We start from the raw sequence: 13,393 nt of genomic DNA, 5'->3' as shown, positions 1-13,393 counted from the left end.
TGCTGGGATAAAACGATCGCGCCAACTTTATATCACTAACGATTTCATGAACAACAGTACGTGAAATTTCAGGACATATTTCATAGAAATCGCTAATTGTCGAACGGCGATCGGAAAGACGATATTTTTCAATTTTGTGCACAATTTCAAGGATTTTCAACGATGGATGGAAGGACGGACGTTCACGATGAAGAGAGAAGTGGACGGCCGTCTGTTGTGTCTGATAAAATTGTGTACAAAATTGAAGAACACCTTCTTTCACCGTTCGACAATTGACGATCTCCATAAAATGTGTCCTGAAATTTCACGTTATACTGTTGTTCATGAAATCGTTAGTGATATGAAGTTGGCGTGAGTTTTATGATGCTGACATAAAAAAAAATTCGTCCCACGGCTGACAAAATGTGCTATACGTAATAGCATATTACGAATAAACGAGAACAACACAATTCTTTATTTTTCCGTTTAGTATGTGTGGATTTAGTAGATGTAGATACATTTTATTGATTCCCCTTAGGGTTACAAAGCATGGTCACTAATTAAATATATATCCTTGCAACATTCAGGTATCAAATGTTTTTTTACATTAACAACACCTGTAAGTTTCGTTAAAATATATGCCTTTTTGAATTAAAAAAAATGTTGTAACCATACATCTCGGATATCCCTCGTATATGATAAAAATCTGGAGGTGTTTCAGATGTCATTCAAAATGAAAAAGCTCTCGAAAGTCTTAACGGACGCTCAGAAATTTGAACTTTATCGCTTATAATTATCACCCCATTACTGCTTCGTATATCGTTTCGCATATCAATTGTGTTCGATACTTACCGTTCGAGCATCTGAATTCGTCAGACTGGCACCGCCAGTTCTCACAATCGCGCTCATCGCTGCCATCGTCGCAATCCACGATCTTGTTGCAAACCAGGTGTCTCTTCAGGCACTGTCCGTTGGCGCAGCGAAAGTTACCCGGGCAACCTTCCGCCTCGCAGTTCAGTTCGTCCGAGCCGTCGGAACAATCATTCTCGGAGTCGCATTTGGCAGATTGTGGCACGCAATATGCACCATTCCTGGACGTTCCGTTAGCGCATTGAAATTGGCCTGTGGTACACTTCGAGAGGATTCCGGGAGACGGAATTCCCGAAGAACCGCTAGCGGTGGTACTCTCGACCTTCACGTCCAACGATGAAGTTTGCGCGGTCACGATCGGCTGTTCCGTAACGTGATCTCCTTCCGCTTCCTCGACGTCACCGAATAATTGATCCGACAAGAAGGTGACGTCTTGCCCAGCCGTTTCGTTCGCTTTTGCGTTGGCACGGCCTTCGGCTGTCGTCTCGTTCGCCACTGTGCTTTCCGCATCGCCTATATCCGATACGATCATGGGACGAGTATTTCGCATGATTACGTACGGCTCCGTAACTGGTACCGACTCTATTATCTCTTCCGACACGGGTATGAAGCTGGGGTAATTCTTAGGTTTCGTCTCCGCGATCGTGCCTCTATTTTCGCTCCCAGTAGCTTTCCATTTCGATATAGGCAGGATGTTGCCTTCCCTGTCAGCCACGGTGAACCTGGGTACATTGAGGTCCAAGTCCGAGCTTACCACGCTGTCGCTCAGTTCGTCGTGGTCTCTAGTGGTAATTGACGGCTCCGTTTGGGAAAGAATGGTCGAATCGGATCTCTCGGTTAAAACGTTATCTTCATCTTGACTCTCCAGGCTCAGGTCTTTCTCCTTTTTGTACTTGTACTTGTCGAATCCCTTCTTGTCGATTGGTTTCTTCTTGCTCTCGGGACTCTTCTCCAGCGGTATCACCCTGAGCGCCTCTTCAGACAGTTCCAAGTCGGGTATCTGTCTTGGCGGAATCGTGGTGAACAACGATCTGTAATCTATCATGGGTTGCGTGTCGTCCAGCATTTCCGTGACCGGTCTGACGTCTTCCGTAGTCGTGACAGGCATAGGCGAGGTTCCTTCCACGTCACTCGCGATATGTTTTTCTGTGGTCATCATAAGAGTAGTCTCAATCTTTGCGCTTTCCGTCGAACTCTCAATTTCCCGCCCGTTTCCACCGTATTCTGTTCCTCGACCAGTTCCTAAGCTTACGTTATTCTGGTACATCGTTGTCGCTGCCATGCTTCTCTCCGATGTGCTATTAGTATCCATTAAGTCACTGGGGGTGACAGCATTCTCTTTCTCGGCTTCGTTCTTCCTCGTCTTATCATTAACATCATCTGTTGAAACCATTTTGTCAGTAACTTTCATTTTCTTGTCTTCACTCGGCATTTCCTCACTCAACGTTGTTGTTAACATGTCGCTTTCCGTCGTTTGCAGCTCCTCAGGTAGAATCGGGATTTGAGCTGTGGTCTTAGTCTCCAGCGTGGCTTGGGTTGTTGTAATCTGCGCTGCTGTGACAGCTTCTTTCTCGTCAGACTGGCTGACGTTCGGCGTTTCCGTATTATTCTCTTCACGTTTGACATCATCGATTACTGTAGTGATTTCAACTCTGTCGGTTGCTATCGTCGTGGATATTTCCTGCTGGATTTCTATAGGCAACACGGGTTCTTGAGTGGTCATTCTACCATCTTCCATCTGACTGTCCACAACGCCTTCCATCCTTGTAACCGTCGGGCCTTGTGTCGTATCGGAAGATATCTTCTCGTTCGTGTCATTTCTTTTCTTTATGACATCGAATGTAGTTTGCGACGGATCGTTATAAGGAATTTTTACCGAGTCAATATCCTTTAAAATCGCTTTCTTGGACGATTCTATCACTTTAACCGGAATGCCGGTATTATCGTGTCGATAACCCTTCGACAAAGTTTCATCTGTAATGTCGTTGTAGTGATCCTCGACAGCGTTTTCTTCTGGTTTCTCTGAGCTGGTCACACCGCTTTCTATCTCAATACCAGCTTTTTCCTTTACTTTCTTTCCGACAAAAGTTACATCGTTCTCAGCAGGTTCCGTTTTCTTATCTACGGGTTGTATTGTAGTTTGAGAAATTGAATCTACCGATTTATCTTTTATCGTCAATGGAATCACTTTCAACTCTTCATCGTTATCTTTGAAGAAACCGCTATTTTTCTGACTTGTAATGCCTTCTGTCCCATTATTACCAACTGATTTCGCAGAACTGTTTTGATTCAACATATTCGGAATTTTAGATTCCGTATCATTGGCAATTTTGCTGACACTTAAATCCTCAACGGGATTACGTGCATCGTCTGTCGTATCCAATTTATGATCCTGTGCTGTTTTCTTCGTGGTATCTACGTTCCTTTCGTTACTTGTTGAATGTGAATTAACGTCATTCAATAAATCTTTGGTTTCAGTTTCGTTCACTCTATCTGCATTATTACGTATTAATGGCCGATGTGTTATCACATCATCGACGTGAGTTTCGAAAGGATTAGGACCGTCTTGCTCGTCTTTATCTAAGCGTGGCCCTTTCTTTATGCTTTCCTTCTCTTTATGAACGTCCGGTAAGTAGGGTGACATGTCCTCAACCGGTCGATCGTCGGGTTTCCCAGCGAAATGATCTACCGAATTTTCTGGGAATATTGCCGGGTGAAGGGGATGACTCGTTGAATGTTCCTGAACTTCGTCAGGGCGTGTCGCGTGTCTATTGCTCATAATATGTTCGTCGGAACGCATCGTAGTTGGATTTATTGCAGATTTTTTCACGTTTGTATCTTGATTATTCGTTACCCCGTTCTTCATTTCCGTCGTCGAGTTTTCTGCTTTCAGAGTTCTGTTCGTGGCTTGTTCCGGAATAAGTTGCGGAATTATCGCGTGTATCTCGACTGGTTGCTCGGATTTTGGTATCAGCATAATATGTTCGTCATCCGCGGATTTTACGATGGGTTCTCTCAATGGCTCGACGTTGTGGGCAAAATTTTTCGGTACTTTAGGAAAGACCGTTGTCGGCATATGTTCGATGACATTTTTCTCGTTCGAGTCTGGTTGCAACGCGGGTTCGGGTACGTGTTCTTTTTGGTATCCAGGTATTGGCTGAGTGAGCATGTCAGTTAAGGTAGTTTCTGGTATCGTAGTTGTCTCGCGTACTTTAGTATTATATGTTTCTGGATTTCTATTACTTACGCCATTTATTTCTATTGTATGGAAATGTCCAGTGAACGAATGCTTGTCATTCGTGGATTTAGTAGTCAATTCTGTATTTATCTCTACTGATATGATCGGCAGGGTAGTTGCCGCAGTAGTTGAAACAGACTGTTCAAAAACGTCTGAACCAGTGCTCGATTTTTGTTGGATTAAATCGCTGGTTGAAGAATTTTCATTCTGGATGCTGCTTAAATTTGCATCAGAATTTATTTCTGTAGTAAAATCACTTTCTTTAGTTTCCTGGAGATCAGGATTTTGTGTGAATTGCTCCGTAACTGATTCCTCGCGGTTCTCGGGTTTGACTGATATAACATTTACATTATCCTTCTGTTTTATATCTCCATAATTTAAAGTAGTAAGACCGGCTTCGGTGATTGCACTTTCAGTAATTTCATCATCCTTATTGGTAGACCGTGTCGTCGTCAAAGGTATTACTTGTAAGAATGAGTTATTATCTATTAGAGTTTCATTAGACTTGACAATTGTGGTCAAAGTTTTGTCGTTTTTGGAACTGTCACTTTTATCTATTAAATCGATAAAAGATTTAGGCATATCAGTCGTACTAGCATCGTCTGAAAATGATACCTGTGTAAATGATTCAGCAGACGTGCCGTCATGAGACGTTGATTTAACAGTGAATTCAGATTCGGTCATTTCAGTTTTTGACTCCAAATACGATTCCGTTGTCAGATAGTGCGACTCTGTTTTTGACTTAATCTCACTGTCTGTTTCGATAGTAGTTGCCGCAGATTCTGTGACAGGCATTAATTTCGCAGTAGATTCCCTTTCAGTAATAGCTTCTGCTTCAATAGCAGATCCAATTTCAGGAGCAATTTCTGTTTTTGCAGTGGGCTCTGGTTCAGAAGCAGGGTTTGGTTCGGCGGCGGGCTCTGATACAGCTGTAGGCTCCGGTTTAACAGTGAGCTCCAGTTGAGTAGTTATTTCTGGCGGAATAGTAGGCTCTGGTTCAGCAGCCGGTTCTGGCTCAACAGCAGGTTCTGGCTCAGCACTAGATTCTGGCTCAGCACTAGGTTCTGGCTCAGAACTAGGTTCTGGCTCAGCACTAGGTTCTGGCTCAGCACTAGGTTCTGGCTCAGCACTAGGTTCTGGCTCAGCAGCGGGTTCCGGCTCAGAAGAGGGCTCCGGTTCAACAGCAGCATGTTCTTCAAAGATAGTAAATGGTTGCACTGTTGGTTCCGCAGTAGATAATGGTTTAACAGAAGGCTCTGCTTCAGTGGTACTTTCTATTGAATGATGCGAATGTTCATGGTCCCAGTGAGAGTAATCATCCTCGAAAATACGTTTTGTCGTTGGTGTAGATTCGGATTGCTCTTCTATTGACACGTGATTAACATGTTCCGTCTTAGGCTTCGACGTCGACGTGTCAGTTTCTGTTGTTCCTGTCTTGACGTTCGTATTTTCCCAAGTATTGGGATGTCTGGGTTCGAAATCTACCGCGCTTGGGTCTCTACTTCTACCCTGAAAATCATTAATTGGTTCCGTGCTTGATTGCGGTATTACATCGTCCATTTCGACATTACTCAAATCGCTACCGTCCACACAAGTTTTGCCATCATGATGCAACGTTTCTCCTAAATTACAGATACATGTGAATATACCAACAGTGTAATCATATTTACAATTTCCAGTGCATTCGAGATTGCCGTGTTCACATTGGTCGATAAGCTTTCCTACGTAAAGTCTGTTTAAATGGTATTGTCCGATCATATTGCCATGTTTTCGTAATACATCTTCAATGTATTCCTGACTTTCTTTCGGGACATTCCCAGGTGGATGACTAATTCGGAATTTTATTTCGCCTTCCTTATTGATGTCGTATACTTTGATTACAGACTTGCCGCCCGCCTGTCGAAGAATGTTTCCTAAATGTTCCTCTATCTCGGCGCTTACTTGTCTGTATACTCGTGATTTGATGTCGTTGAAATCGTCATTCCAATCAAAGTCATCTAGTCTCAAAGTCCCGTCCAGGGCATTCGGTACAAAATTGAATAGCGTTTCGTCAGTTGTAGGCCACGGTGGGAAAGTCGAAGTTAAAGGTGGTGGACTTAACGGCGGATCCTTCACATACTCTTGACTCCCAGCCGTCTGCACTTCGTTAAATTGGCGAGTGTTACTTTCTTCCACATTCTCCAAGGGTTCCGTGGTCCCTTGCGTTGGGAATACGCCAGCTAAAATGTGTACATTTTTCATCTCGGAACAATTTTACTTTATATATTTAAAAAATAAATACCTGATTCATTATATTTTTTGTAATATTATAGACGGTATACATACAACTATTTACAGAAATAAAATTAAGTTAAGAGAATGAGAAGCTGTCTTACTTGCAGCTAAAATGGCGATAATCACGGCAGCCACTATGACCAATAACGCCAGTCCCCAGGCTAGTCTTCTCCATTGCGAATTCCTGGATCTCTTGTCCTTCGTGACATAAAGTTTCTCGCCTCTGCAACACAATTTCGTCGCTACATAGAGATGCTGCGAATCGTTTACAATGCGTGTAAATGTCTTCCTTATTCTAAACCCAAAAAGCGTATTTTATACAGCGCGTGTAACGCGATTCCTAGTGATCTTCGTCAATGACCAGCCAATGGGATTAGAAGCTTCCTTGGTCGCACCCAGTCTAATGCCCGCTTCGTGAATGCCTCCTAATCTCCGGATCATGTATCATGTATAATGCGTAGGCGTCGCACTCTCTCCTTGCTTAGGTATCTTCGATTAGATCTCGGGGAACGACGATAATATGTCGCGGATTTGGTCTGATTGGTTTGCGGCACTACACTGCGGGATTAATCCTGATCGGTTAATCAACGGTGATTCCTACGTTCGTAACAGTAGACAACATTTTCTCATTCGGAGAAGCTGTCTCGGCGTCGATAGGACACGAGACAAAGGGCGAATTCTTGGACGTGCAGGTTTTTTTTACGAAGAGATTTTCATACTCGATTCGACACGGGGGAGGACTGATAGCATAAGCGTGTTAGTGCGCGACCGCGTGCCCCTAAGAGACACCTAAAGTATATTCCATACTAAGACAGTTCCCAGCTGTATACTGTTTTTTTTTCCCTCGAAAGCATCCGTCAAGTACCTGAGGGCTGTCAGCCAGTGGGAATAGTCGACCAATCCGGCGGCGGGATCTCTCAGGCTGAGTCCCTCACGGCCGACACCGGGGCCCAAATCAAAACGCACTCCAGCTACGGTAGTTTCAACCTCGGCTTCGGGACCCCTGCTAAGTACCGTGACAACAGAAAACACCGTCTAACTCTCTAGTCTCGCCGTGGGGCTTTTCGATCAACAGCCTGGCCAAGCTTTACGTGCTATCCGCTGGTGCTAAAAACGGTTGCTAAGGCATCTCTCTATCGCCTGACGATCCCCTCGGCAACGGAACACACATGTACGTTTCTTTCTAGGAAATATACCTCTACACACATCGTGTTCCCCCCTAAATGTTTTCACCGCAACTCTGTGACATACATAGCGCTCGCAGTATGGTTATGCTAAAATGGATATTGAAACGAATGTAATTATTACGCGCTATTATTGCCTCCGGGATGTATCTAGTAGTGTCAGTATGTTTAGTTCACGTGGCAAATTAACATTCTCGCGGCTAACATTTTGTCATGCGCAATACTGCATTTTTTTATCTGTGAAAAGGGTCTTCGAGTGGAAATATCTTGTAGGGCAATGACAGCGACCGTGATATCCGATACGTGTATGTAGTTGGAGAACGAAAGTCCTAAAAACCGTATGTTTTTCTTTATCTCGTTCCTATCGTGTTTCCTACTTCTAAAATTTGGTAGTATTCACGCACGCTGGGTTGGTAGTCCCGTAAAATAGTTAATAAGAGTTAGAAGGCGGGGCTAGAAACGAAATAAAGAATGCGTAAGCGCCAGAGACTCGTTCGCTTCGACAAATAACTCGTTACCTGATGTACTTTCGATGCTCGTTAACCGGCACGAAGTACTCCTCGTAAGGATCAGCTGGTACCTCACAGGCTTCCTGACCCTTCGTTTGAATATTGTTGCTCGTGTACGGCCTCATCGACACCAGTTCCAGGTTTACGGCCTCGATCTGCTCCTTCTTTCCGGACTCTACGGGAAAACGGAAAACCGTTTACCATCGCGGCATATCCGTGCGTATGGTGCAACCGGTTCTCATTTTCCGGTCACACACGAAACAGCGGAGAAACCGCATTCCGCGAAATAGTAATGAGGCTAAACAGGACCGAGTTTCCTGCTTCTTGCATAGCATAACGAGAGAAGCGAATTCGCACGAAATACGAGGATTGTATGTTAATAAGAGGTACATAAACAAATAATTAATGAGAAGGAGACGGATTAATGATTTGATTTTATTTAGAGATAAGGTAAACTCGCCATTACTGTCGGTACTGTCGAATACACGCGCAAGATCGAGTGTCGAGGTGAAAAGATGATCAGGGCATCGTGTATACGGTAACAATCGCGACGCGTGTCAACGGATTCACCGTGAAAAATCCCGGATGCGGCACTTCCTCGGATTTTACCGGCCATGAACGACTTTTTCTCGACAAACCGGTAGTAATGCCGATGCTGGTAATTAATGATTGAAAGTCTCGCTCTCAAATCGTGTCCTACGGGCGACGGAAATGGAAGTCGATAAGCTCTTCTATAACGGTTTCCTGTGCGATATCTTTCCTTCTACTCGTACACATCTGTCTCTAGGGACGTGTAGTTAACTCAATCTTTTAGAAACACAACTACGATATCAATAATTATCAAACTCTTGCCTCTTGCTCATAATGTTTTAAGTTGGTAGTCATGTAACGTGTTCATGCCTTGGTCCATGTAATAGCGGAATATCGTGTAGCACTGTAGGTACGTGATGATAACTGTTAGAACTCACCGTTGACCTGCACGCTCGTAGCACTGTTGTTGAGGAAACTCGCGTCGTTGTTATTGCCATTCCCGTGGACGCCATTAAGCTTCGGTTCGGGCACGCTCTTCTCCGTATTATCGGCCGGCACCTCGATTCTCGTTTCCGTTTTATAACACGGCTCCGAGCTCGGCTTAATGGGCTCGACGTAGTGCTGAGAGATGAAGGATCGCTGGTGGCCATTTTCTACCGGCGCGCCGTCCGCCGAGGACTTGCGATCCTGGTTCAAGGCCGCTTGCTGCTGGCCGCCATTCTCCAACTTGGAACCGCACTCGTCCTCGTTGGCGAACGCCGGATTATCCGTGCCGGCGGCATCCGACATCTCTCGATTGCGTCGCCGAAAGCTGCTGAACCCTCACCTGATAACGCCCGCCTGGTGTCGTCTGTCATGCGTCTCGTTTCTGTAATCAAGTTACCGAAATTATGTTTCCCGACAATTCGTCGTTGAACAGTTTCAGTTACTAAAGAATAATTTTACTGCAATTTTATTACGATCATTAGAGTGTTCATGTAAATGGACGTTACGGGGAGTTAAAAAGACTATTTCGACATCCATTCTACATCGGCATAAAAAGCTAATTTGACTTTCAATTCGTGGCCGGGATCTCCTTTGCTGAAATTTATTCAACTCTTTTCGCACATCTCGCCAAGGTTGCAGCTAGATTACGAATTATCGAATAAGCTCGCTTAAATTCACTTTTATTGAGAACTATCATAGAGCTTCAGCTGTCGGGCTGCGAAATGGTCCATCAACCACCGTCTAACGTGGATCCACGCCAATGACGTCAGCGGTAGAGGCTGACTTGTTGGTTTCTCGCACGAGATGAGCGAGGGAGATGCGAAACCCGTGAGAGAGAAACGTCCCGCGCGCCGGCGTATCCTACCGATATCCTTGCGGGACGATTTATCGAACCTGTTCGTCGAACGCAAAAATCAATTACCTCTTAACGCTGACTCAATCGCGGCGAGGGACCGCTAAAAGAGAAGAAAGATGTTTGCGGTCTGATCGCATCGCCCGCGATTGTTTCGCCCGCGTTGCGAGACATCACGAGTGAATCAGCAGCGACTTGAATTAGAGGTTTGCTCGCGAATCGCGATGAGAAATTTCGTGAGAAACATCTTCCGCCGCCGGCAAAGACGAATTCGCCATAGTCCGCCTCTCTCTCTCTCTCTCCCTCCCCCCTCTCTGCCCCCCCTCTCCCTCCCCCCTCTCTCTGTCGTCCTCATCTTCTTCTCCTCCGCGCGTTTCCTGTGAACCTCCCTCTCTCGGTCCCTTGCGCAGCAGTCTATTTGGTTTATTTTTTCGACTTTGAACGGCGTCGAGCCAATAAACTTCGGGATCCACCACCAGAGAAAAAGGAACAGCGGGGTTTAACCCCTTCTAACCGCCGCCAGGCTCGACAATATGGAAAACATCGTCGTTTCTTTCGAAGTACCCACTTCAGCCGAAATGAATCTCTTGGAATGTTTAAGAAACGAATGAATGCGTGTGCTCTAATGAGCTCTTCATCCAGCGAATACTTCGTTTCTTTGTTGCCCGATATAAACGAGACCTTATTCCATTGTAGTATTATTAGGTATAGTTATAGATAGTTATGCAATTGAACGCGTGCATCGCGCTGTTATATAATGTACGGTGCGTAAATCTAATCTGTTTACATAAAGTAGACGAGTAACGATCTTGACGAATAAGGACACCCGGCAACGCAATCCTTTCTTTCAACGTAAGAATGTGAGCCTCATGTTTTTTAATTTTTCGGCTTCTTAATCGGATTGAGAGAAGATGAAAAGTTGCTTAGCTCTATCGCATGATTTATCAGATGGTCTTTTCAAGAAGCGATATTCAATTTACTTTGCGTTTCAGCACGCAGAAATAAATATTCCGAAAAGTCCTCGTGGAGACTCGTCTTACGTGTCCAAAATTAATTCCGCACGAAGCACGATTTCTGATCGCACGGATTTAATCTTATCTCACTCTTCCGAGACGAGGCGGTGAGTCAGTTTGAAAATACCTAGCTAGCTCAGTGGTACTTGACTGTTAGTTACGCGGCGACTTTCAGGATACCCTATAGGCACTCGCTCGGGACCGGCGAGTGTGTTTGCGAGTGTACACACAAACCGTCGGAGGTGTATACTGCACCGAAAGTGGTTGACCCTGAGAGCGCCCGGCACAAAGGACTGATTCACCCCGGAGCCAATGCGGGGAGTCCTGCCGAGGAAGAAGCTCGGCGCTCACCCGGGTCGATTCTGTGCAGGATACTTCCTCCGTGACATAATCCACGGAGACAGTGGCATATTAATGTTTTTTTAATCTGAGAAACCGTGTAACCGCAAAGATTCACTCTCGGATACTCCGAGCGACTCCTACTGACGATTCGCATCAGAAAGTCTTAAGGCGCCATTTTTCTACTGAACGAACAGTAAATATTAACTGGATTGTCGCAGAATTTTTTATGTACGAACACAGAACTTGCGTCGATGGAAGTCATGTAACAGGAAGCTTTTATCTTTTATAATTTTATTATAAATACATTGTTCGTAAGACGAGTTCTGGTTACTGCACGTCGAAATAATGCCGATACGTTGGCGTTTTTAATGCGACAATAATCGTTGCGTGGAATCAACAATCTCTACCATCGCTTTGTTTCATCATAGGATATTTCCGACATACAATTACCTCGGGAATGATGAATTAAATTCTCGTTGAGTTAATTTCTACTTTATCATTGGACAATGTTAAGTTAATTACATATTTTGTCACGCTACCGTCTCGTTTTCATTCCATAATACTACGCGTACGGACGAATCTTGTGCACTTCAGTGAAAGTGTCTTATATTCGTAAAAAAAGTGCAGTCATAATGGTGCAGAAGTGCCGTTCGGTATTTCTGGTTTCTCAGGAGAAGACACAATTAAATGTGGTATGTAGCGGCAAAGTAATGTGCATTTTAACGCGCTACTAAAACGTACGCACTCTCTACGAATTTTTAAACTCACTTTCCTTAAAACATAATTTTATTCTATAATTCAGAGTGAATTTCTAAATTATTTAATGCTTAATATCACTTAATAGTTTCTTATAAATTTTTGATAATTATTTCATAGAAAAAAAATCTGAATATATCATCTAGAGATGATTTAAAGTAGAAAGTATTTTAAAACGAAACTCTCGTTAGGCAGCCGAGCTTCGTAAAAATATCCTTTGTACATGAAAAGTGATATTCTCCGATCGTTGGGATAAAAATTGCAGCTCGTCGTGAAATTCGTGTGACGCGCTAGAATTAATCCGCCTGGAAGGTGTGCATATACGCGCGGCGACTTGACTTGCGCTCGCGGATAAACGTGAGATAATTGTACGTTAAAAGTCCTGGAGGCTCTCGAGATAGACATCTACACACCGTGGCGAGGAAATCGCCAGGAACGAATCTGTATCGTTGCTGGACCGTGCCGTGAAAAACAATGAAAAAGCATACGAGTCCACCGCAAAGCACGCGATAATCCTTGAGGCAGAAAAGGCTCCTTGCTGCTCGTCGTTAAAGGACATTCTCCAACGACATTGCCTATAATTTACGAGACTCGCCTGCTGATACCACGAAGTCTCGCTCTACCGAGCTCAAAGACTTTCACCTTGATCGCAATCGCGACGGAATCTTGCGTAACTTTTCAGCATTATCTATGCACACCCGCGATTCGGTCAAAATCAAATTACTCTGTGACGCAACGCGCGCTTGCTATGAAACTGTGGAGGACACGGTCCGTCCGAATGCCATACACATAATTACGCCAGAACGGAAATTGTGTCGTATCGCATACGTCACACTTATCGAGTACGGGAAGAAAATGAAGTAGTTTGTCATTAAAATAAAATTCTACTCGAACTTGCGTCACTTTCTTTCGGCGCAAAATCTTGATGCGCCATGGGAACGTATTGCGTCGTTCAATGCAACGTCTATGCTACTTGAGTGCATTGCATTACCCAAGGCAACCTCTGTATTAAAATTAATGGACAATGAGTTTACGGTGCAAAATGACCGTAGGATTCACGACGTGAGGGCAGCGTGACAGGAAGGTGTCCACCTTTTCCTGCGTTTGTTTTCATTGTACAACAATCCGTCATTACACATCGCGCTGCTATGTTTTATCTTCAGCGTTAAATTATATATTCAGCCTGATTCTACGTGCTCCATTCCTCGAGTGACCGTTTTCCATTAGAAATTCGCATCGGTAGCCGGATCAACAACGATGTTCCTTAATCGATAAATGAGACATTCGCAAGGATCGTTCACACCGGAACGGAGGATTATCATCGCGAGTCGAGCCGATCAAAGAATCCTGCGTAGTTT

General features: G+C 44.3%; 1 protein-coding gene across 1 annotated transcript in view; it reads right to left on the bottom strand.

The window, feature by feature from the left end:
- The window catches only part of LOC105568617, a 44,006-nt gene that overhangs the window by 4,843 nt on the left and 25,770 nt on the right, over positions 1–13,393 (bottom strand). Inside the window, exons 2-5 of the mRNA XM_012024424.1 lie at positions 9,023–9,453; positions 8,064–8,229; positions 6,463–6,584; positions 832–6,306 (exon numbers count right to left, since the gene is read on the bottom strand). Of these exons, the coding sequence (XP_011879814.1) occupies positions 832–6,306; positions 6,463–6,584; positions 8,064–8,229; positions 9,023–9,374 (6,115 nt within the window). The 5' untranslated portion in view covers positions 9,375–9,453. The remainder of the gene's footprint in view (positions 1–831; positions 6,307–6,462; positions 6,585–8,063; positions 8,230–9,022; positions 9,454–13,393) is intronic.

Source organism: Vollenhovia emeryi, unplaced genomic scaffold (genome assembly GCF_000949405.1).
Source record: "Vollenhovia emeryi isolate VEMERY1.0 unplaced genomic scaffold, V.emery_V1.0 DF939128.1, whole genome shotgun sequence".
NCBI classification, from domain to species: Eukaryota; Metazoa; Arthropoda; class Insecta; order Hymenoptera; family Formicidae; genus Vollenhovia; species Vollenhovia emeryi.
Note: the sequence above shows the minus strand (reverse complement) of the source record. Positions and strands in the feature narration are given on the sequence as shown.